The following is a 22,329-nucleotide window of genomic DNA, read 5'->3' on the forward strand; positions in this document are numbered from 1 at the left end:
GTTTGAGGATGGAGTTTGCGAAGGGGACAGTATGACAGATGGCCGGAGACAGCACTGAGTGACTCCAGGCCCGGGACTCTTCTGTCGGTGTGGGGACTCTGTCGCTGTGTTGAAAAACGACGCTTGTGTTCTGAGCCGACGGGCTAATTTCTCGCGCGCGCCGTGCATCGCACGTGGCAATGGCCCGTTGCTTCGCCTCACGCAAACGTTGATGTAACGTTTGTGTGTTGCCTCCTGGGGAACTGAGAGAGGCTGCAGCGGAGGGTGGGTGGAAGTGGTGTGAGCAGTGGGATTAGAAGCCAGATGTTTCCAGTCCCCATGTGAAGGCAGGACACACCTTTTCCTCTCAGTAGCTTCGCTTGGGGTAGGCTGTAGGATTTCTGTAAGGGAATCCACTCAGCCCTGGGATCTTTCGCAGACCAGGGGGTCATCAAAATGATTTTGAACTAAACTGGGAGGAGTGGTAGATACGCTGGAGGGGAGGGATAGGATACAGAGGGACCTAGACAAATTGGAGGATTGGGCCAAAAGAAATCTGATGAGGTTCAATAAGGATAAGTGCAGGGTCCTGCACTTAGGACGGAAGAACCCAATGCACAGCTACAGACTAGGGACCGAATGGCTAGGCAGCAGTTCTGCGGAAAAGGACCTAGGGGTGACAGTGGACGAGAAGCTGGATATGAGTCAGCAGTGTGCCCTTGTTGCCAAGAAGGCCAATGGCATTTTGGGATGTATAAGTAGGGGCATAGCGAGCAGATCGAGGGACGTGATCGTTCCCCTCTATTCGACATTGGTGAGGCCTCATCTGGAGTACTGTGTCCAGTTTTGGGCCCCACACTTCAAGAAGGATGTGGATAAATTGGAGAGAGTCCAGCGAAGGGCAACAAAAATGATTAGGGGTCTGGAACACATGAGTTATGAGGAGAGGCTGAGGGAGCTGGGATTGTTTAGCCTGCAGAAGAGAAGAATGAGGGGGGATTTGATAGCTGCTTTCAACTACCTGAAAGGGGGTTCCAAAGAGGATGGCTCTAGACTGTTCTCAATGGTAGCAGATGACAGAACGAGGAGTAATGGTCTCAAGTTGCAGTGGGGGAGGTTTAGATTGGATATTAGGAAAAACTTTTTCACTAAGAGGGTGGTGAAACACTGGAATGCGTTACCTAGGGAGGTGGTAGAATCTCCTTCCTTAGAGGTTTTTAAGGTCAGGCTTGACAAAGCCCTGACTGGGATGATTTAACTGGGAATTGGTCCTGCTTTGAGCAGGGGGTTGGACTAGATGACCTTCTGGGGTCCCTTCCAACCCTTATATTCTATGATTCTACCTTCCTCGCTACAGTGCCCCCTGATGACATGCTGGCCACCTTCAACCTTTGGGGGTGATCATGGTAACCGCAGGAGTCTTAAGAGCTGGGAGGGGAAGGGGGCCTGGTGGATTAGACCAGGGGGGCTGGGAGCCAGGACTCCTGGGTTCTCTCCCCGGCTCTGGGAAGCGAGGGGGATCTGGTGGATTAGAGCAGGGGGGGCTGGGAGCCAGGACTCCTGGGTTCTCTCCCCGGCTCTGGGAAGCGAGGGGGATCTGGTGGATTAGAGCAGGGGGGGCTGGGAGCCAGGACTCCTGGGTTCTCTCCCCAGCTGTGGGTTGGAAAAGAGGGGTACCTCTGGCACTGGGTGCTGTGGGACTTGGCGAGGGGCGTTGTGTCAGCGGGAACACGCTCTCCTTTGATTCTCTCTTCTATTTACGCTGGGCCCGTATGGTGCCGGGTTTCCTGTGGCCACAGACACAGCTCCATTGTCTAGCGCGTTGACACCCCTCCTCCCACAGTCTCCAGCCGCTGCAAGAGGCAGGCCTGGCCTGGCTGCAGATTTTTTGGGGGTTGGGGTGGGGGAGCTTCCCCTTCCTAGCAGGTTGACTGCTGGCAACACAGCGGGTCCTGCGTGGAGACCATGGCTGTGAATTTAAGGCCGGGTTCTAGCTCTGTACAAACGAGCCCCGCCTAGCTCCCTGCTAGGATCCGATTCCAGCTTCCCTGCCCCCCACAATGATAATCCCTCTGGCCATCAGCGGACCTCAAAGCGCTTGACCGAAAGAAGGTTGTGGGGAAACTGAGGCACGGGGAGGAGGAAGGTCGCTCGTGCGGTCACCAAGCTCACCCGCTTGCCTGAGGGCACCCTCCCAGCCCCTGCGTGGGGGGAGCCAGCGGCCCCGTGACTTGGAGACATCCTTGTGACTTTGATGGGAACCGCTTTGCGGCTGGGACCGCAGGGTGATTTTTATGGGCAGAGCTGTGGTAACGTTTTGCGTCTCTTCCTGTCTGTCTCTTGCAGGACAGGCCCGTGAGCTCCCGCGGTGAACACTGAGGGTCACAGGAGAGCCGCCATGGCCGGCGCCTCCGTCAAAGTGGCCGTGAGGGTGCGGCCTTTCAACTCCCGGGAAATCAGCCGGGACGCTAAATGCGTGATCCAGATGCAAGGAAAAACTACCTGTAAGTACCCTTGGGAGGGTGGCTCGGACTGGCAGGGGTAGAGCCGGAGGCCGGCAGGGCTGGCTCTTCGGGTGCATCGCTGGATTTCATGCTTGGCAGGGCTTGGCTAAAATAGGGTCTGCCTGCCTCGGTTTCCCCAAACAGCGCGGCCGCAACTTGGTGCTTGGGGATCATTCTCCCGGGCTCCCTGCAGAGCCAGCTCGCCCTGTGACGGGTGTCTAGCCGGCACACGTCAGCAGCGTGACTTCTCAAACCCCGTTAGACGGGGCAAGGGGTATTTTCAACACGTTTCACCTGAGGCATGTCTATGCTTGAGAGTGGATTTGGATTAAGGGAGATTCTCTCTCCACCCCCCACTCTGATCACCCAGACATCCCTTCTCCTTCCTCTGAACTAGTAGGACTGGGCCGTGCCGGGCCAGTGATTTGGGTGGCAGGGGGGTCTGGCTCATGCTCGGGGTCTAACTGATCGCTACATTCGGGGTGGGGCCGGACTTCTCCCCAGGTCAGATTGGCAAGGACCTGGGGACGGTTTTTCCCCTTCCCCCTGCGAGTATCTGTGTTCTGCTTCTCTCCTCGCTGGGCGGTGGCCCGGGAATGCGGACCTGCCCCGAATTCCCTCGAAGGGACCCGGTACGCCCTGCCCCGGGCGTCGCAAGCTGCTGTCTCTCTGGTTATCCCGGCCCTGGTTTCTCAGCTCCTCTGTTCCTGAGCCAGAGGCACGAGCGCACCTGCCTTCTGCGCCCCAGCCAGCCTAGGGTGTATGTTAGAGCAGCCCCTGGGCTGCTCCCGCTTCCCCGGTGCGCTGTGGGCCTGGGGAAGCCAGGAATGAAAACCCAGAGTGCAGTGGGTTCCAGATCCCTGCCCCATGCGCCGAGGGCGGGGATTGGAGCCGGGCTGGTGTATAAATCCTTGTACTAGGCAACGTAGGATTGATCTCAGGGTGGCTGGGAGCGTAGGGGTAACCCTGAGGTAGATGTGCCCTAGGAAGTGCGGCTGGGTCTCTTCCGTCTCTTAGTTCGTACGGGGCTCGCCCTCCACCCTGGCCCCTCTCTCCAGAGTGGAGCAGGGAGCAGCCCCGACGCGACGGTGACGGGCCCCGAGGTTGGGAAAGCCTCGACTGGGCATTTGCCATCCGGCTCCGCAGTCACGGGGTCTGTGTTGGGGGGTAGGTGTTTCGGGATCTCCCCTCTCCACCCCCCTTGGCCTTATTCATTTTTCCAGACCGTGCTGTGTATCTGTGCAGCACCTGGGGGGGCCCCCGATCTCGATTGAATGTGGCTCCCGTGCACACGCCGGCCCCTTCGCGGTACGAACGACCCCATCGTTGTGCGGACGGGGAAAACCCACAGTTTAACCCGGCTCTGGGCAGCTGCCTCTGGTTAACCCCCTGCCTGCCTGCTGCCGGCGTCTGTGGTGCGTTCGTACAGCCCCGGCCACGGTGGTAGGAGAGAGCGAAGGCGACAGCATCACCCACAAGGAACATAAATCAGCCACGAGATGGCACTGGTACATAGTCCTGTAAATTCCCCATGTGCGAGCAAGTTTTGAGTGCTTGGAGACATGCTGGACCATTGTTATGGGGGTTGTGGGGTGGGTGTGTGTTGGGGAGTTTTTGCAGTGTAAGTTATTTGGCGGGATCGGTCCAAGCAGCATGAACGTTCGCTTCCCGCTCCGATCTCTCCGCCAGCTAGACTCCCCCCAGATCGGCTAGCCTGCCCCCAGAGCTTCCCCGAATTAAGTCCTGGGTGAACTAGAGTTTTGGTCTTGTCTGAGGGTCCTGTCGGAAGGAAGGGGCATCTCCCAACCACAAATAATTCCCAGTCCTTAAAAAGGCAAAATGGAAAACCAGAGGGGTACGGGTGGCAAACCAGCTGAAGAACCCAGGCCAGAGAGTTCCCCCAGCCGCCTGGCCCTAGAAAATAATTAATGGGATTTGTTTTAATTTCCCTTTAGCTCCTGAGCCTTTAGGAGGGTGACACTTACAAGCTTTGCTCTGCCCCCGTGAGAACTAGAGACTCACGATCTCTTTGCTAAAAGGGGAAGCAGAGACCGCCCTGTAATTCCCATGCCTCCGGTAGCTGGGGCTTTACCAGCCCCCTAGCACAAGGATGGGACTAAAAAGAGCTGGTACCAGGGAAGGTGGAAAGGGCGCAGAAGGGAGCGCGTTCCTGCCAGGCTGAGCGTGGCGCGCAGGGCGTGAGCTCTTGACGGGGTTACAGGGGAAACAGGGGATCTCGGAGGGAGGCATGTCCCCAGTTGTGTGATGTGGAGGTGGGGTGTCTGTGTGTCAGACGCCTGCAGGTCATGCTGGCTTGGAGACATCCAGGAGTCCTGGCTCCCAGCCCTTCCCCGCTCTGAGCCACCAGCCCCCACTCCCCTCCCTGGGAGCTCAGGATCTGTTCCTTTGTCGTCCGTAAAATCCTTTTGCAGAAAAAGAAAACCCACTGACGAATTTGCAGGGGGTGGGGGGGGGATTAACATGGCTGCCCCCGCATGTCCAGTGCTGCTCCCTGCTGCCAAGTCCATGCGTTGGGGGGGAATCTGGGTTTTCGAACCCAACGTGGGGTGGGGCTGACGGCCCCCCGAGCTGGGCAGAATGGCTCAGGAGATCAGCAAGCGCCCCCTGCCCCCTCACAGGAATGGGCTCAGGCTCTCTGCAAACTCAGGCAGACGTCGGGCTCAGAGACACTTCACTGAAAAAGGCAGGAGCCCACAGGTGTGGCGTGACTCCGGGAGCTGGGGCCTGGAGCACCGAGGCTGGGGGGAGCAGGGATGCAACCTCGGAGCATCCTCTCCAGGGCTGGCATCTGGCAGGACCAGCTGCCGGGAGCCTGGATGCCGGCTAAATATAGCCGGAACGTCCTCAACTTGTTATGGTCCCGGGAGCTGCCAAGACGTCACTCAGCCGGCCCGGGGAGCTGGGAGGCCTTGTAAAGGCAGCCGTGTGCCGGCCAGAGCCGGCCCCGCGTCAGAGCCGGGGCCCGACCGGCTTAAAAGGGGGATGCCAGGGTCTGCGCCTGGTTCCCCGTTCGCTGCTCAGCCTCTGTCCGGGTTTGGCCTAGAGCTAGCTGCCCTCCCAGAGCCAGGGAGAGAACCCAGGAGTCCTGGCTCCCAGCCCCCTCCCCCGCTCTAACCCACTGCCCCCACTCCCCTCCCAGAGCCATGGAGAGAACCCAGGAGTCCTGGCTCCCAGTCCTGCCTGCTGTAACCCACCTGCCCCACTCCCCTCCCAGAGCCAGGGAGAGAACCCAGGAGTCCTGGCTCCCAGCCCCCTCCCCCCCCCCGCTCTAACCCACCTGCCCCCCACTCCCCTCCCAGAGCCGTGGAGAGAACCCAGGAGTCCTGGCTCCCAGTCCTGCTTGCTGTAACCCACCTGCCCCACTCCCCTCCCAGAGCCAGGGAGAGAACCCAGGAGTCCTGGCTCCCAGCCCCCTCCCCCCCCCCGCTCTAACCCACCTGCCCCCCACTCCCCTCCCAGAGCCAGGGAGAGAACCCAGCCCCCCTCCCCCCGCTCTAACCCACCTGCCCCCCACTCCCCTCCCAGAGCCGTGGAGAGAACCCAGGAGTCCTGGCTCCCAGCCCCCACTCCCCTCCCAGAGCCGGGGAGAGAACCCAGGAGTCCTGGCTCCCAGCCCCCCCTGCTCTAACCCGCCGGCCCCTGCTCCCCTCCCAGCACCAGTCCTGGTTCCCAGTCTCTCCCAGTTTGAAAGCTGGGAATATTTATTTACGTTATCATCTCTTCAGAGCAGGGGCTGCGCCTCGCCCTGAGTCTGCGACGCGCCCGGCACAGGGCAGGTTTCTGATCTCGGCGGGGCCCCGGGGTGGGGTGGGGGGGCTGGCTGGACATGTGCCCCGCACCCGCTCGCTCACCCCGTGTGCCGTCTCCCCACAGGTATCACCAATCCCAAGCTGACAAAAGATGCTCCCAAAAACTTCACCTTCGATTATTCCTACTGGTCCCACACCTCGGTGAGTGCGCGGAGAACTGGGGGGCGCGGAGCCGGGAGGGCTGGGAGCCAGGACGCCTGGGTTCTCTCCCTGGTTCTGGGAGGGGAGTGGGGTCTGGTGGGTTAGAGCCGGGGGGCTGGGAGCCAGGACGCCTGGGTTCTCTCCACGGTTCTGGGAGGGGAGTGGGGTCTGGTGGGTTAGAGCGGGGGGGCTGGGAACCAGGACGCCTGGGTTCTCTCCCCGGCTCTGGGAGTTGGAGGCGGGGGATTGAGGGGCACCGGCAGAGCCATAAAGGGCCCTCACCCCACGGCCGTGTCTCCCCCCCCGCCCCAGGAGGAGGACCCCAGCTTTGCCTCCCAGCGACAGGTGTACGAGGACATCGGGGAGGAGATGCTGCTTCACGCCTTCGAGGGCTACAACGTCTGTATCTTCGCCTACGGCCAGACCGGGGCCGGCAAGTCCTACACCATGATGGGCAGGCAGGAGCCGGGGCAGCAGGGGATCATCCCCCAGGTGGGCGCCGGGGGGCCGTGCTGGGGGGTGCCGGGGGGGGGGGGGCGCCGTGCCATGTTTTCATCTTCCTCTCCTTGTCTCTCGCTCCAGCTGTGTGAGGATTTGTTCACCCGGGTCACCGAGAGCCACTCCCCCGACCTGTCCTACTCCGTGGAGGTGAGTCGCCCGCCCTGACTCCCCCTCGGGCCCCCCAGCGTGACCCAGACCCCCCCTCAGACTCCTCCCAGCCCTCCCCCAACTCTGACTCCCGGCCCTTTCCTGCCCCCAACCTCCCCAGCGTGAAACCCCCCCCCCCAGCGCTCCCCCAGCCCCTCCCCACTCCCCCAAGTGTGACCCTGACCCCCCCAAGACCCCCCAGTGGTTCCCAACCCCTCCAGTGCTCCCCCAACTGACCACCAGTCCCTCCCGGCCCCCCGACCTCCCCAGTGTGATCCTCACACCACCACCCCCTGGAGTCTCCCAGTGCTCCCCTGACCCCCAGCCCCCCCCATGCCTCCTCCAACCCCGCTCCCACTCCCCGCCCCCCCAGCACTGCCCCACCCCTACCCTCGTGGCCATCTCCCCCCGCCCCAGGTGAGCTACATGGAGATCTATTGCGAGCGGGTGCGGGACCTGCTGAACCCCAAGAGCCGGGGGAACCTGCGGGTTCGGGAGCACCCCATCATGGGCCCCTACGTGGAGGACCTGTCCAAGCTGGCCGTCACCTCCTTCGCTGACATCCACGACCTCATGGACTGCGGGAACAAGGCCAGGTGAGAGCCCCGCCCCCGGCTGCTGCGGGGAACCCAGGAGTCCTGCCTCATCAGCTGCTTCAGGAGCGGGGGCTGGGAGCCAGGACTCCTGGGTTCTCTCCCCAGCTCTGGGAGGGCAGTGGGGGCTGGTGGGTCAGAGCGGGGGGGCTGGGAGCCAGGACTCCTGGGTTCTCTCCCCGGCTCTGGGAGGGCAGTGGGGGCTGGTGGGTCAGAGCATTGGGGGCTGGGAGCCAGGACTCCTGGGTTCTCTCCCCGGCTCTGGGAGGGCAGTGGGGGCTGGGAGCCAGGACTCCTGGGTTCTCTCCCCGGCTCTTGGAGGGCACTGGGGGCTGGTGGGTCAGAGCAGGGGGGCCTGGGAGCCAGGACTCCTGGGTTCTCTCCCTGGCTCTGGGAGGGGAGTGGGGGCTGGTGGGTCAGAGCAGGGGGGGCTGGGAGCCAGGATTCCTGGGTTCTCTCCCCGGCTCTGGGAGGGCAGTGGGGGCTGGGAGCCAGGACTCCTGGGTTCTCTCCCCGGCTCTGGGAGGGGAGTGGGGGCTGGTGGGTCAGAGCAGGGGGGCCTGGGAGCCAGGACTCCTGGGTTCTCTCCCCGGCTCTGGGAGGGCAGTGGGGGCAGGTGGGTCAGAGCAGGGGGGGCTGGGAGCCAGGACTCCTGGGTTCTTACCCCCCTCCCCGTCTCTCACCCCGCCCAGGACCGTGGCCGCCACCAACATGAACGAGACCAGCAGCCGCTCGCACGCCGTGTTCACCATCGTCTTCACGCAGAGGAGACACGACGAGCTGACCGACCTCGACACCGAGAAGGCAATGCGGGGGTCAGGGCACTGGTGGGGCCGGCCGGGCCCCGTCACCCATAGCGGGCCAAGCCTGGCTGGAAGGGGGCGGGGCCAGAGCCAGGCCTGGAGCGAGTTTCCTGGTTCTCAGCCTGGCTCAGTGAGCTCAGGGCAGGCTGGGGCGGGGGTGTTTGCGGGAGGGGGGGCGTACGAAGCCGCTGCCAGTCCAGCCCTCCTGACCCCCCCCCCTCCCCTGCTTCCCCCTGCCCAGGTCAGCAAAATCAGCCTGGTGGATCTGGCCGGCAGCGAGCGAGCCGAGTCATCCGGCGCGAAGGGCATGAGGTTAAAGGTGAGGGGGGGCCCCCAGAACTGTTAACCCCCCCTCCCGAAGCTGCTGCCCCGTGGGGGGGAGGGGAGGGGTGGGGGGTGCTGGAGTAGAGCGTCGGCCATGGGGCTTCGGGAGTGCCGCTGGATTAGCCTGCGGGAAAGGGCTAAACCCCCCACAGTTCAACAGGAGCCAGGGAGCTCCTGGGGGGTCTCCTGAGGGGGCCGGCTGGCCGAAGCCCCGTGGGCACGGCTACTCGAACGCGGCCGGAGTGGGTGGTCCTGTTGGTGGGGCCGGACCCCCGGGGGTGGGGGGTCTCTTTAACCCCCCTAACGCTCTGGCACTCCCTCCCCTCCACAGGAAGGTGCGAACATCAACAAATCCCTCACCACGCTGGGGAAGGTGATCTCCGCCCTGGCCGAGATGGTGAGTGCTGGGGGCGGGGGATCACACACGCACCCCACAACTGACTTCGGGGTCCCTGTAGTGCCAGGCCCTGGCGGTCGAGCTGGGATCGGGGCCCCCCGAGTCCCGGCACACCAGACCCCTGGGAGCGACTCATCCCCCTCGGCCGGGACCCGGGCGCCCAGTCTCGGGGTTCTCGGTCCCCGCGGAGCCCCCAGGATAGCATGGAGACACCCCACCTGGCCAAGCTGCCGGGGTTCCCAATCTGTCTCCGGCACCGCCAGTCCTGGGGAGGGGACATCGGGGGTGGGTTTTGCCTCCCAGCTGTCGCACCAAGGGGAAACTGAGGCAGAGGTAGGCCTCGCCAGAATATAGTACAGCTAATCCCTGCTGGGTCATGTTGGGGGCGTGTCACGGAGTTCCTGGGCGATGCTCTGGAACTGCTCCCCATGAAGTCAGTCAGGACTCTGGGGCAGTCGCCTTTCTGTGAGCAGCCTGTCTTCAGGACACACAGCTCACACAGCTTCCACCTTCCTGGATCTGATCTCGGAGCATTCAGCATCCTCTGCCTCTCCGTGCGCTTCCCACAGCGAGTCCGCCCAGGCGGGGTCCTGGGGAAGCCAGAGGGTCCTGCACCCCAACTTCGCAGTCAGACGTGACTCTCAGCCAGCCAGTAAAACAGAAGGTTTATTAGACGACAGGAACATGGTCTAAAACAGAGCTTGCAGGTGCAGAGAACGGGACCCCTCAGCTGGGTCCATTCTGGGGGGCAGTGAGCCAGACAACCACGTCTGCACTTCACTCCATGTCCCAGCCAGCCCCAAACTGAAAACCCCCTCCAGTCCCTCCTCCTCTGGGCTTTGTTCCTTTCCCGGGCCAGGTGGTCACCTGATTCCTTTGTTCTCCAACCCTTCGGCTCTCACCTTGCAGGGGGGGAAGGGCCCAGGCCATCAGTGGCCAGGAAACAGGGTGTCGGCCATTCTCTGTGTCCAGACTCCTGCACACACCTGCCCTCTAGGGCTCTGCAATGATCATACACCCTTACCCCACCACCTAGATACTTAAGAACTGCCTAGGGGAAACTGAGGCACCCCCACACTATTCAGAGGAAACATTAAGAACAGTCCCACTTCGTCACAGGGCGTCAGCCCCTTCCCCAGCAGGGCCCCCCCCAATCATGTTCTCACCCCCCCGTTATTCCCTCGCTCCAGCAAAACAAGAAGAAGAAATCCGATTTCATCCCTTACCGCGACTCGGTTCTCACCTGGCTGCTCAAGGAGAATCTGGGTAAGGCCCCCCTGATCCCTCAGCCGTGGGGGTGCACTGTGTGGGGAGGGGGCTGCAGGCAGGGAGGGGGGCACGGGACAGTCCTGGTCAGGGGGGTGGGATATGGGTGTGGCCGCTGGGGGAATGGGGGGAGAAGGAGGGTATCCCTTGGTGGGGTACGAGATAATGGGGGGAAGGAGGCCCCCCCGGCTAATTAACCTTCCCTCCCCCCCCGCAGGCGGTAACTCCCGCACGGCCATGATCGCCGCCCTGAGCCCAGCCGACATCAGCTACGAGGAGACGCTCAGCACCCTCCGGTGAGCCCCAAGGGGTGGGGGGCTGGTGCGTGTGTCTGAGGGAGGATGGATGGATGGAAAGGGGTGGGGATGTGGGGCGGGGGCTGGGCGCATGCAGGGGGGCAGGGCTGCTCTCTCTCGTCCAGGGACGCTGACGACACCCCCCCCCCCCGGCCCCCCCTAGCTACGCGGACCGCACCAAGCAGATTCGGTGCAACGCGGTGATCAACGAGGACCCCAATGCCCGGCTCATCCGGGAGCTGAAGGAGGAGGTGGCCCGGCTCAGGGAGCTGCTCTTCGCCCAGGGCCTCTCCGACGCCCCCCTCCCCGGCGGTGAGTGCCCCCGCCCCCAGCACACATGCATGGGGGCAGAGTTAAGGGGATTTGGTGGGAGGGGATGGACAGGGTTCCCCCACTAAACGCTGGTGGCTGGAATGGGGGAGAGGGAGTGGGTGGGGAAAGGGGGCTCTGTTTTTAAAATGGGGTCTGCCCCCCCCAACCCCAACCCCATTTGGGCAGCGCTCTGGGCATGGGGACAGGGCAGGCCAAGGCCGTGGGTTACATGGGGGTGGTCCAGGGGAAGTGGACGTGGGAGGGGGCACAGGAGGAGCTGGGGGCGTGACCAGCCCCTCAAACCCCCCAATGCTTCGTTCCAGGCTTGAAGCGGGAGGAGCCCGACAGCCACCCCCCTGCTCCCGCACTGCCCTACGACCCCGCGGCCGAGCCCCAGTCCCCCGCCCCCCTCAACGGGGGGTCCGAGCCCTTCCCCACCCTGGAGGAGCAGGTCATCTGCACAGAGGAGGCTATGGAGAGGCTGCAGGTAGGGGATATAACTGCCCCCCAACCTTGAACAATTCCCCCACCAGCCCCCCAGATCCCACAGCCTGCCCTCCAGCGGCCAGCCCCCTTTCTCTAGCTCAGTTTGCACCAGAGCCGGAAGAGAACCCAGGAGTCCTGGCTCCCAGCCCCCCCGCCCTGGCATGTCAGGCAGTCTCCCCACGAACACCCCAGTCTCCTGCTCTGGGCAGGGTGGGGCAGGTGAGGGGTGCAGGGACCTGGCTCATCGGGGTGAGGAGAGACGGGGCCCCCCTGTGCTGGGGGTGACCTGAGCCCAACTCTCCTTCGGCCTGCGCAGGAGACGGAGAAAATCATCGCGGAGCTGAACGAGACATGGGAGGAGAAGCTGCGGAAAACCGAGGCCCTTCGGATGGAGAGGTGAGCGCTGGGACTGACCTCGCCCAGAGGTGGGCGCATCTTGGCCCCGGGTGAGGGGTCCCTGTGTCACCCCCCGCCCCAGAGGTGGGCGCATCTCGGCCCCGGGCGAGGGGTCCCTGTGTCACCCCCCACCCCGCCCCAGAGGTGGGCGCTTCTCGGCCCCGGGCGAGGGGTCCCTGTGTCACCCCCCGCCCCGCCCCAGAGGTGGGCGCATCTCGGCCCCGGGCGAGGGGTCCCCGGATAATGAGCCGCCCCGCCCCAGAGGTGGCCGCATCTTGGTGGAAGTTTGGGGGGCGCACGGGGCAGTGACGTGGGTCTCTCGCCGCAGGGAGGCGCTCCTGGCCGAGATGGGCGTGGCCGTGCGGGAAGACGGTGGCACGGTGGGGGTCTTCTCCCCGAAAAAGGCAAGTGGCGTGGGGCTGGGGGGCTCATCGGGCAGCGATGGGGTGACACCACAGACAGGCGACGTCCGTCCAGCCCTGCGCAGAGCCCAACCGAGATCGGGGTCGGTGCCGGGCACCCCACAGAACCACCCGCTCCCCAACTTTTCCCTCTGTAATTACCCCCCATCCCTCTCTGCACCCAACTCTCGTCAGTCCCCGAATCCTGTGGGGGGCTGGGCCCCTCCATCCCAGAATCCTCCGTGGTGGTGGGGGGGGGGGGGCGGGCCGGGCCCCCCAAAGCCCTGCCCCCCCCGCTGACCGGCTCCCCCTCTGCAGACCCCGCACCTGGTGAACCTGAACGAGGACCCGCTCATGTCGGAGTGTCTACTATACCACATCAAGGACGGCGTGACCAGGTGCGGGGCGGGCTGGGGTACCGCGGGGGGGGGTGGGAGCCAGGTTTGGGGCGTCCTGCCCTGCCCCCCTCTCACCTCCCCCCCCGTCTCCCCGCAGGGTGGGCCAGGTGGACGTCGACATCAAGCTGACGGGGCAGTTCATCAACGAGCAGCATTGCCTTTTCCGGAGCCGCACCGGCCCCGCCGGGGAAGGTAGCAATGGGGGGGCCCCCCAAGTCCCCAGCCAGCACCCCCAGGCTTCGTCTCTCCCCTGGGCAAACTGGTCACCTGGGCGTTTTGTTCCCGACCCCCCCGCCAGGCTACAAAGTGGGGGCCGGGCTCTGCACCCCGGTATCCCGTCGCCGTCACACCTGCCCAGCGCCAATCCCACCCCGGAGATACGTGGGGAAACTGAGGCACGCACGCGGTACTCAGACAAAACCATTGAGAACGTTCCCGCTTCGGCACAGTGGGGTCCTCGGGGGCAGGACGCTCCCTCAGCTGGGCTCCCCCCTCCCCTGCCCCACAAAGGGGGGGGCGGGGGGAGTCTCTTGCGGACCCAGACCAGGACCGCACTGACCCTAACGCTTCTTTCCCCCTCTTTTGTGCTGGCGGGAGGCGGCCGAGACGCGGAGCCACCCAGGTACGGATCGCTGGTGCCCCCCGCACACGCCCCCCGCCGCCGGTGTCCGTGGGTCGTCCCCCCTGCACTCCCACTCCCCAACAGCCAGCCCCACGGCGCGGGGCAATCATCCCTCCCACAAGCCGTGTGCCAGGAGTCCCCCCACCCCACGCCTGGCACTCACCTCCAATCCACCCTTTCCGTGGGACTGGGACCCCCACTGCCTGCCTCCACGGGCATGTCTCATGGGGGCTCCCTCTCCCCACAGCCATTGTCACGCTGGAGCCGTGCGAGGGGGCTGAGACCTACGTCAACGGGAAGCAGGTGACGGAGCCGCTGGTCCTGAGGTCAGGTAGGGGCAGCTCCTCAGACGCCTGGGTTCTCTCCCCGGCTCTGGGAGGCGAGTGGGGGCTGATGGGTGAGAGCGGGGGGGCTGGGAGCCAGGACTCCTGGGTTCTCTCCCCGGCTCTGGGAGGGGAGTGGGGGCTGGTGGGTTAGAGCAGGGGGGGCTGGGAGCCAGGACTCCTGGGTTCTCTCGCCGGCTCTGGGAGGCGAGTGGGGGCTGATGGGTGAGAGCGGGGGGGCTGGGAGCCAGGACTCGTGGGTTCTCTCCCCGGCTCTGGGAGGGGAGTGGGGGCTGGTGGGTTAGAGCGGGGGGGCTGGGAGCCAGGACTCCTGGGTTCTCTCGCCGGCTCTGGGAGGGGAGTGGGGGCTGGTGGGTGAGAGCGGGGGGGCTGGGAGCCAGGACTCCTGGGTTCTCTCCCCGGCTCTGGGAGGCGCGTGGGGGCTGGTGGGTGAGAGCCGGGGGACTGGGAGCCAGGACTCCTGGGTTCTCTCCCCGGCTCTGGGAGGGGAGTAGGGGCTGGTGGGTGAGAGTGGGGGGGCTGGGAGCCGGGACTCCTGGGTTCTCTCCCCGGCTCTGGGAGGCGCGTGGGGGCTGGTGGGTGAGAGTGGGGGGGCTGGGAGCCAGGACTCCTGGGTTCTCTCCCCGGCTCTGGGAGGCGCGTGGGGGCTGGTGGGTGAGAGTGGGGGGGCTGGGAGCCAGGACTCCTGGGTTCTCTCCCCGGCTCTGGGAGGCGCATGGGGGCTGGTGGGTTAGAGCAGGGAGGGCTGGGGGCCAGGACTCCTGGGTTCTCTCCCCGGCTCTGGGAGGGGAGTAGGGGCTGGTGGGTGAGAGCGGGGGGGCTGGGAGCCGGGACTCCTGGGTTCTCTCCCCGGCTCTGGGAGGGGAGTAGGGGCTGGTGGGTGAGAGTGGGGGGGCTGGGAGCCGGGAGTCCTGGGTTCTCTCCCCGGCTCTGGGAGGGGAGTAGGGGCTGGTGGGTGAGAGCAGGGGGGGCTGGGAGCCAGGACTCCTGGGTTCTCTCCCCGGCTCTGGGAGGGGAGTAGGGGCTGGTGGGTGAGAGCAGGGGGGGCTGGGAGCCGGGACTCCTGGGTTCTCTCCCCAGCTCAGGAGGGGAGTGGAGGCTGGGGGGCTGGAGGAGGTGCCAGGACTCCTGGGTTCTCTCCCTGGCTCTGGGAGGGGAGTAGGGGCTGGTGGGTGAGAGCAGGGGGGGCTGGGAGCCGGGACTCCTGGGTTCTCTCCCCGGCTCTGGGAGGGGAGTGTAGGGGCTGGTGGGTGAGAGCAGGGGGGGCTGGGAGCCGGGACTCCTGGGTTCTCTCCCCGGCTCTGGGAGGGGAGTAGGGGCTGGTGGGTGAGAGCAGGGGGGGCTGGGAGCCGGGACTCCTGGGTTCTCTCCCCAGCTCGGGAGGGGAGTGGAGGCTGGGGGGCTGGAGGAGGTGCCAGGACTCCTGGGTTCGATCCCTGCATCTGCCCCCTCCCGCTCAGGTAACCGCATCGTGATGGGCAAGAACCACGTTTTCCGCTTCAACCACCCGGAGCAGGCGCGGCTGGAGCGGGAACGCAGCGCCCCCGCCGAGCCCCCCGCCGAGCCCGTCGACTGGAACTTCGCCCAGCGCGAGCTGCTGCAGGAGCAGGGCATCGACATCAAGCTGGAGATGGAGAAGAGGTGGGGGCCCGGGCCCCCCGGCTCCCAGAGCACACGGCGGGAATGCCCGAGAGACCCCCAGGGCCTTCTGGGATTGGGAGGATGGGCTGCCCCGCCCAGGGGGATTTTGGGCCTGGGGAGTGGGGCGTCCCCCTGCCCCGCCCCGGGGGGTTCTGGTGCGGGGGGCTTGTCCCCAGGTGGGGGTCGAGGGGGCTGCCCCAGTCTCACGGCGTCTCCCACCCCAGGCTCCAGGACCTGGAGAACCAGTACCGCCGGGAGAAGGAGGAGGCCGATCTGCTCCTGGAGCAGCAGAGGCTGGTAAGGGGGCGGGGGGGGCAGTGGGCTGAGGGGGCTGGATTTGGGGGGCAGGGAGCTCAGGCAGGCAGGAGGCAGCGGAAGGGGAGGGGCGAGCAAACGGGGGCGGTCTCAGATTTCCTGGGGGGGGGCAGAGCGAGGTGGGGGCGATTGGGCTGGACAGGCTGGGGATGAGGGGGGCCATTCTGACCCCCCCGTCTTGTGTCTTTCACCCATGCCCCCTGGACGTGGGTATAGACAAGCCGGTCAGGGGCGTGAGGCTAGAATACGGGGCACAGAGCGGGGACGGGGGTGCCGGCCGGCCGGCGGTGCTGACCCCGTCTCTCCCCATCCCGGCAGTACGCGCACAGCGGGGACGACTCGGACAAGCGCTCGTGCGAGGGGCACTCGTGTGAGGAGGGGCTGAGAGGGGCCGGGGAGGGAGCCGCGGAGCCGGCTCGGGGGTGCCGGCCGGCGGTGCTGACCCCGTCTCTCCCCATCCCGGCAGTACGCGCACAGTGGGGACGACTCGGACAAGCGCTCGTGCGAGGGGCGCTCGTGCGAGGAAGGGCTGGGAGGGGCCGGGGAGGGAGCCGCGGAGCCGGCTCGGGGGTGCCGGCCGGCGGTGCTGACCCCGTCTCTCCCCATCCCGGCAGTACGCGGACTCAGACAGCGGGGACGACTCGGACAAGCGCTCGTGCGAGGAGAGCTGGCGGCTCATCTCCTCGCTGCGGCAGAAGCTGCCGGCCACCAACGTGCAGAGCATCGTGAAGCGCTGTGGTGTGCCCAGCAGCGGCAAGCGGCGGGAGCCGCTCCGGGTCTACCAGATCCCCCAGCGCCGGCGCCTGGGCAAGGACCCCCGCTGGGTCACCCTGGCCGACCTGAAGATGCAGGCGGTGAAGGAGATCTGCTACGAGGTGGCGCTGAACGATTTCCGCCAGGCCCGGCAGGAGATCGAGGCCATGAGCATCGTGAAGATGAAGGAGCTGTGCCGGCTCTACGGGAAACGCGACCCCAACGAGAAGGAGAGCTGGCGGGCCGTGGCCCGGGACGTCTGGGACACCGTGGGCGGGGGCGAGGAGCCGGAGGGCCGCGGCGGCGGGGGCGCCAACCCGGCGGTGGACGACCTGCGGGCCCACATCGACAAGCTGACCGACATCCTGCAGGAGGTCAAGATCCAGAACAACATGAAGGACGAGGAGATCCGGGCCCTGCGCCACCGCATGGTGAAGATGGAGAGGGTCATCCCCATCGCCCAGGTGAGCGGAGAACCCAGGCATCCGGGCTGCGACCCGCCAGCCCCCACTCCCCTCCTGGGTTCGCTCCCCGGCCCTGGGAGTCCTGGCTCCCAGACTCCCCTGCTCTGACCGACCACCCTCCCAGAGCCGGGGAGTGAACCCAGGAGTCCTGGCTCCCAGCCCCCCTGTTCTGACCCACCAGATCCCGCTGCTCTCCTAGGGCCGGGGAGAGAACCCAGGAGTCCTGGCTCCCAGCCCCCCCTGCTCTCACCCACCAACCCCCTCTCCCCTCCCCTCCCCTCCCAGAGCCGGGGACACAACCCAGGCATCCGGGCTCCCAGCCTTCCCTGCTCTCACCTACCAGACCCCACTCCTCTCCGCTCCCAGAGCTGGGGAGCGAACCCAGGCGTCCTGGCTCCCAGCCCCCCCTGCTCTCACCCACCAACCCCCCCTCCCCTCCCCTCCCAGAGCCGGGCACAGAACCCAGGCGTCCGGGCTCCCAGCCTTCCCTGCTCTCACCTACCAGACCCCACTCCTCTCCGCTCCCAGAGCTGGGGAGCGAACCCAGGCGTCCTGGCTCCCAGCCCCCCTGCTCTCACCCACCAACCCCCCCTCCCCTCCCCTCCCAGAGCTGGGGACAGAACCCAGGCGTCCGGGCTCCCAGCCCCCCCTGCTCTCACCCACCAACCCCCCCTCCCCTCCCCTCCCAGAGCCGGGGACAGAACCCAGGCATCCGGGCTCCCAGCCTTCCCTGCTCTCACCCACCAGACCCCACTCCTCTCCGCTCCCAGAGCCGGGGAGCAAACCCAGGAGTCCTGGCTCCCAGCCCCCCTGCTCTGACCCACCAGAGCCCGCTGCTCTCCTAGGGCCGGGCAGCGAACCCAGGAGTCCTGGCTCCCAGCCCCCCTGCTCTGACCCACCAGAGCCCGCTGCTCTCCTAGGGCCGGGCAGCGAACCCAGGAGTCCTGGCTTTGCTGTGTACTGGCCACTTCTCACCAGCAGGTGGAGCCCAAGCGTCACGTCTGTGCACTGCCTTGGGCTCAGCTGGGTCCAGTTTCAGACTCGTCTGCAGGAGCAGGGGGCTGCGGGTCTGGTGTGAGGGGCACCGGCCCAGCACCGCATTGTGTCAGGCGCTGTACATGCACAATGCAGCAGTGTCGTATGCCAAGGGACAGGCCCCCACCCCCCCAGCCTCCTGCCCAGCAGTGGAAGGGACTCGGGGCCTGGCTCCCAGCCCCCCTTGCTCTAACCCACCCGCTCCCCTCCCAGAGCCGGGGAGAGAACCCAGGAGTCCTGGCTCCCCCCCCCACCCTAGTTCCCCAGCTCTCTGCTCCGGAGGCGGAACTCGGGCATCTTGCCCCCTAACACCTCCCCCGTGTGCCGGCAGGAGGACGGGGTGGACGAGGACCTGGAGAACGACTGGAGCTCCCCGCTGTTCGAGGCGGGGCTGGCGGATGAGGCGGGGTCCCGGGACCGGGCGGGGAGCCCGGAGTCCCTGTGCGCCCGGGAGGAGCCGGAGCGGAGCTACGCGCGGGTGTGCCGGCTGATGGAGCAGGACCCGGCTTTCCGGCGCGGCCGCCTCCGCTGGCTGAAGCAGGAGCAGGCCCGGCTCCAGAACCAGCAGCAGCTCGGCAAGGGCCTCCGGCGCCAGCCCCACGCCCCCGGCAAGTTCGTGCCCCCCCAGGACTGCAAGCTGCGTTTCCCCTTTAAGAGCAACCCCCAGCACCGCTACTCCTGGGGCCCCAACACCGCCTTCATGGTGGCCGGTGGCGAGGAGCCGGAGCCGGAGGGCGACGGCCTGGGGCAGGAGCCAGCCCCGGGGTCGCCCCGGCGCCCCGGCGGCCCCCAGCACAAACACTGCAGCCAGCAGCCGGCCCAGCGTCCCCACCGGCGCAACTCCCTGGACGGGGGGAGCCGGGCCAAGCCCTCCCGCCCCGGCGCCCCGGAGCACTACCAGTCCCGCAAGCACAACTATTACCCGCAGCACCGCCAGCCTTACCCGCAGCACCGCCCCTACCTGGGCCCCCGCCCGCCCCACGCCACCCCGCCCCGCATGCGCCGGCAGCACTCGGCCCCCGAGCTGCAGGACCAGGAGACCCCGGTGTAACCGCCGCCCCCCCGGGGGGGCCGCCTCTGGCGTGGAGGGTCATGGGGAATGCCAGAGACGGCAGCCAAGCTGCAGAGGACCATGGGAACGTGAGACGAGCCGCAGCGGAGTGTGGGGAAGCCAGGGGGCGACGGCGGCGCTGCACGGGGGCTCGTGGGAAAATCAGGGAGTGGAGGATCATGGGAAATGGGGGCGGGCCGCCGAGGGTCATGGGAAAGTTGCAGGGGGGAGTAAGTGCGGCGCTGCAGAGGATCACGGGACGTTACGGTGAGCCACGTTGGATCCTGGGGCGATTGCGGAGTAGAGGATCATGGGAAATCAGGGTGAACTGCAGAGGATCATGGGACATTAGGGTGAGCCATGTTGGATCATGGGGAAAATCAGGGAGTGGAGGATCATGGCAAGCCATGGGGGCTCATGGGAAAATTGCAGAGTGGAGGATCATGGGGAAATCAGGGTGAACCGCAGAGGATCATGGGGAAAAGCGGGGAGTGGAGGATTGTGAGAAAGCAGGGTGGGTTGCAGAGGATCATGGGAAATGGAGCCAGGGGACAAGTTGCAGAGGATTGTGGGAAGTGGGGATGGGGCGGGTGAGCCGCAGAGGACTGTGGGAGCTCCCATTCTGGGGATGGGCGGGAAACTCCCCCGGGAGCCAGCCGGCTTGGCCCCATGCCCCCAGGGGTCTCTGGGTGCTGGTGCTGGGAAGAGTGGGGAGACCCCTGGTCCCAAAGGCCCCCCCCGGGGGTGCGTCGCCCACCTTGGGCTCTGCTCACCCAAGGACAATCAGGTTAATTGTAAACCCCCCCTTCCTTGTCGCACCCTTGGGGGGGGGGGCTTGTCTTGGCCACCCCACCCCATACAGCTGCTGCTGGAGGGGGCTGCAGGGCATGGGGCTCCCCTACAAGCCAGAACTATGGAGGGGTAAAGGAAGCCACGGGAGTAGGGCCAGATGTGGGACTGGGGCTGCAGGGGGAGCCAGGACTCCTGGGTTCTCTCCCAGGCTCTGGGAGGGGAGTGGGTGCTAGAGAGTGGGGGTGGGGCTGGGAGCCAGGACTCCTGGGTTCTCTCCCTGGCTCTGGGAGGGGAGTGGGGGCTGGTGGGCCCCAGGACTTGCATTTCCCTGGCTGTGGTTGGGGGGCTGGTGTCTAGATGGGTCCTGAGCCTTTAAGTGGGTGGGGGGGGGGTTCACAGCTGTCCCCCAATCCTGCCCCCCTGGCCTCAGCAAAGGCCTGGCTGATTTCCAAAGCCTCCAGTGCCCCCTAGCTTTGAGGTCCCCCCTCCCCGCAAGGGGGGGGGCAAGGGCAGAGAGGGACAAGCCCTGCCCCCCCCAGGTGCTGAAGCCCACACACCAAGACATTCACTGCCTTCAGGACCCCCCCCCACAACTCAGCCCCCCCAACTCAGCAGCATGACCCCCTAGAGCCCAGAACACTCCCCCACCCCCCAGGAGAAGTTGTGGCCTGTGTGTGTTGTGTTTCTTCACCCCCCTCCGTTCTCTGTGGTTGGATTTATTCTTGGGGGGGGGGGCAGGCCCAGGAATTATATTGTGCTGTCCCCCCCCGTATTAAACGTGTAAACTGCCTCTGTGTCGTGAACCCGAGTCCTTCGGGGGGGGCAGGGCTGGGCTAGCAGGGGCTGGGGGTCGGGAGTGAGGGGCACCGGCAGAGCTGGGGGGGCCCGGGACTGGGCTAGCAGCAGCGAGGGCCTCTGCCTCGGTTTCCCTGCCTCTGTCCTCACTTCACCCCCCCGCCCCCGTGGGCAGAGCGCGGCCCGGCTGGGCAGGCAGGTTGCCCAGGGTCACGGCTTCATGCCCAGCAGCGCTTGGCTCTGCCATGAAAGCCCCTCGCCGCCGGCTGTTTGTTCTCCGGCCGGGCCCAGCCGCGCTCCCCGTGGGGCTGGGGGGCAGGAAAGGGGGTGTTCACGCCTTGTGACTCAGCCCCATGGGCCGCCGGCTTCGTGGCTGCAGCGGCCAGAACTGGGCCTGGCTGGGGCGGGCCCTGGGGAACTGCCTGCCACAGGAATCCTGGCACTGGACCGCGGCCTTGTCCCCGAGCCGGGGGCGGGGCCCAGGCTGGGGGGCAGGAGCGGAAGAGGGGCCAGCGGGAAGCTGCAGCCAGCTCTGGGGGGCAGGGGGGCAGCTATTTATACAAGAATCCCCCCCCCGCAGTACCAGGGGAGAGCGCCCCCCACTCCCTGCAGCACACGACCCCTTAGGCTGCCCAGGGGCAGTGGGGCCAGCCCCCTCTCTTCCACCACTCACCTTGGGGCTGTGACCCCCTCGTGCCACATTGGGGGTGGGGAGGGAAAGGGGGGGTCAGAGCAAGGACCTCAGCCACCCCCCATAACCTTCCTGCCCCATAGCTCCCTCCCCAGCCCATTGCCCCCCCACTACACCCCAGCCCCCCAGGTTTGCAGCTCAGGGCAGTCGCTGAGCGTTAGGGTCCTGGGGTCCCTGTAGCTGGGGGAGGGGACAGACAAGGGGACCCCAGAACTGTACCACTTTGGGGGGCCCTCCCCCCACCCCAGGGGAGATTTCCCCAGCTTCCCCCACCCCTGTAAATCACCCTCCAGGGCCTCCCAGTGGACCCCCAGGCACCCACCCCAGCTCCCCCCCCACACCCCTCCACCCCCAATGGACCCCCAGGAACCCACCCCAGTTCCCCCCGGACACCTCTCCACCCCCCAGGGCCCCCAATGGACCAGCTCCCCCCAGACACGCCCCACCCCCCAGGGTCCCCTAATGGAGCCCTAGGAACCCCCCAGACACCCCTCCACCCCCCAGGGCCCCTCCCTCCTCATTTGGTAGACCCTCCCACGCCGCGTCCCCATTGGCCCGACCCTGCCCCCCCCCATTGGCTCCCAGGGCCACCCGCCCCTCCCCCTCCCCGAGCGCGCGGGGCCGTTTCCACCTCCCCGGTCGATGATTGGCCGTCGCCCCCCCCGCGCCACGTCAGCACCGCCCGAGAGGGAATGGGCCCCGCCCCCAGGGAATCCCCCAGCCAGCCCCTCCCCTCACAGACCCCTCCCCCAGGGAATCCCCCAGCCAGCCCCTCCCCCACAGACCCCTTCCCACAAGCCCCTCCCCCAGGGAATCTGCCAGACAGACCCCTGCCCCACAGACCCCGCCCCCCATAGACCCCTCCCCCAGGGAATCCCCCAGCCAGCCCCTCCCCCCAAGGACCCCTCCCCTAGGGAATCCTCCAGTCAGCCCCTCCCCCCAAGGACCCCTCCCCTAGGGAATCCCCCAGCCAGCGCCTCCCCCCACAGACCCCTCCCCCAGGGAATCCTCCAGCTAGCCCCTCCCCCCAAAGACCCCTCCCCACACAGACC

General features: G+C 66.3%; 1 protein-coding gene across 1 annotated transcript in view; it reads left to right on the top strand.

The window, feature by feature from the left end:
- The window catches only part of KIF1C (kinesin family member 1C), a 37,061-nt gene extending 16,480 nt beyond the window's left edge, over positions 1 to 20,581 (top strand). The window contains exons 2-22 of the mRNA XM_048833979.2: positions 2,326 to 2,483; positions 6,378 to 6,454; positions 6,767 to 6,946; positions 7,037 to 7,102; positions 7,520 to 7,698; positions 8,388 to 8,499; positions 8,740 to 8,817; positions 9,154 to 9,219; positions 10,410 to 10,485; positions 10,703 to 10,781; positions 10,945 to 11,093; positions 11,417 to 11,580; positions 11,896 to 11,975; positions 12,304 to 12,379; positions 12,695 to 12,774; positions 12,872 to 12,966; positions 13,644 to 13,727; positions 15,201 to 15,381; positions 15,606 to 15,678; positions 16,311 to 16,913; positions 18,280 to 20,581. Of these exons, the coding sequence (XP_048689936.2) occupies positions 2,378 to 2,483; positions 6,378 to 6,454; positions 6,767 to 6,946; positions 7,037 to 7,102; positions 7,520 to 7,698; positions 8,388 to 8,499; positions 8,740 to 8,817; positions 9,154 to 9,219; positions 10,410 to 10,485; positions 10,703 to 10,781; positions 10,945 to 11,093; positions 11,417 to 11,580; positions 11,896 to 11,975; positions 12,304 to 12,379; positions 12,695 to 12,774; positions 12,872 to 12,966; positions 13,644 to 13,727; positions 15,201 to 15,381; positions 15,606 to 15,678; positions 16,311 to 16,913; positions 18,280 to 18,999 (3,324 nt within the window). The 5' untranslated portion in view covers positions 2,326 to 2,377 and the 3' untranslated portion in view covers positions 19,000 to 20,581. The remainder of the gene's footprint in view (positions 1 to 2,325; positions 2,484 to 6,377; positions 6,455 to 6,766; positions 6,947 to 7,036; positions 7,103 to 7,519; positions 7,699 to 8,387; positions 8,500 to 8,739; positions 8,818 to 9,153; positions 9,220 to 10,409; positions 10,486 to 10,702; positions 10,782 to 10,944; positions 11,094 to 11,416; positions 11,581 to 11,895; positions 11,976 to 12,303; positions 12,380 to 12,694; positions 12,775 to 12,871; positions 12,967 to 13,643; positions 13,728 to 15,200; positions 15,382 to 15,605; positions 15,679 to 16,310; positions 16,914 to 18,279) is intronic.
- The last annotated feature ends 1,748 nt before the right edge of the window (positions 20,582 to 22,329 follow it).

The sequence above is a fragment of the Caretta caretta genome, chromosome 28 (genome assembly GCF_965140235.1).
Source record: "Caretta caretta isolate rCarCar2 chromosome 28, rCarCar1.hap1, whole genome shotgun sequence".
NCBI lineage: Eukaryota > Metazoa > Chordata > Testudines > Cheloniidae > Caretta > Caretta caretta.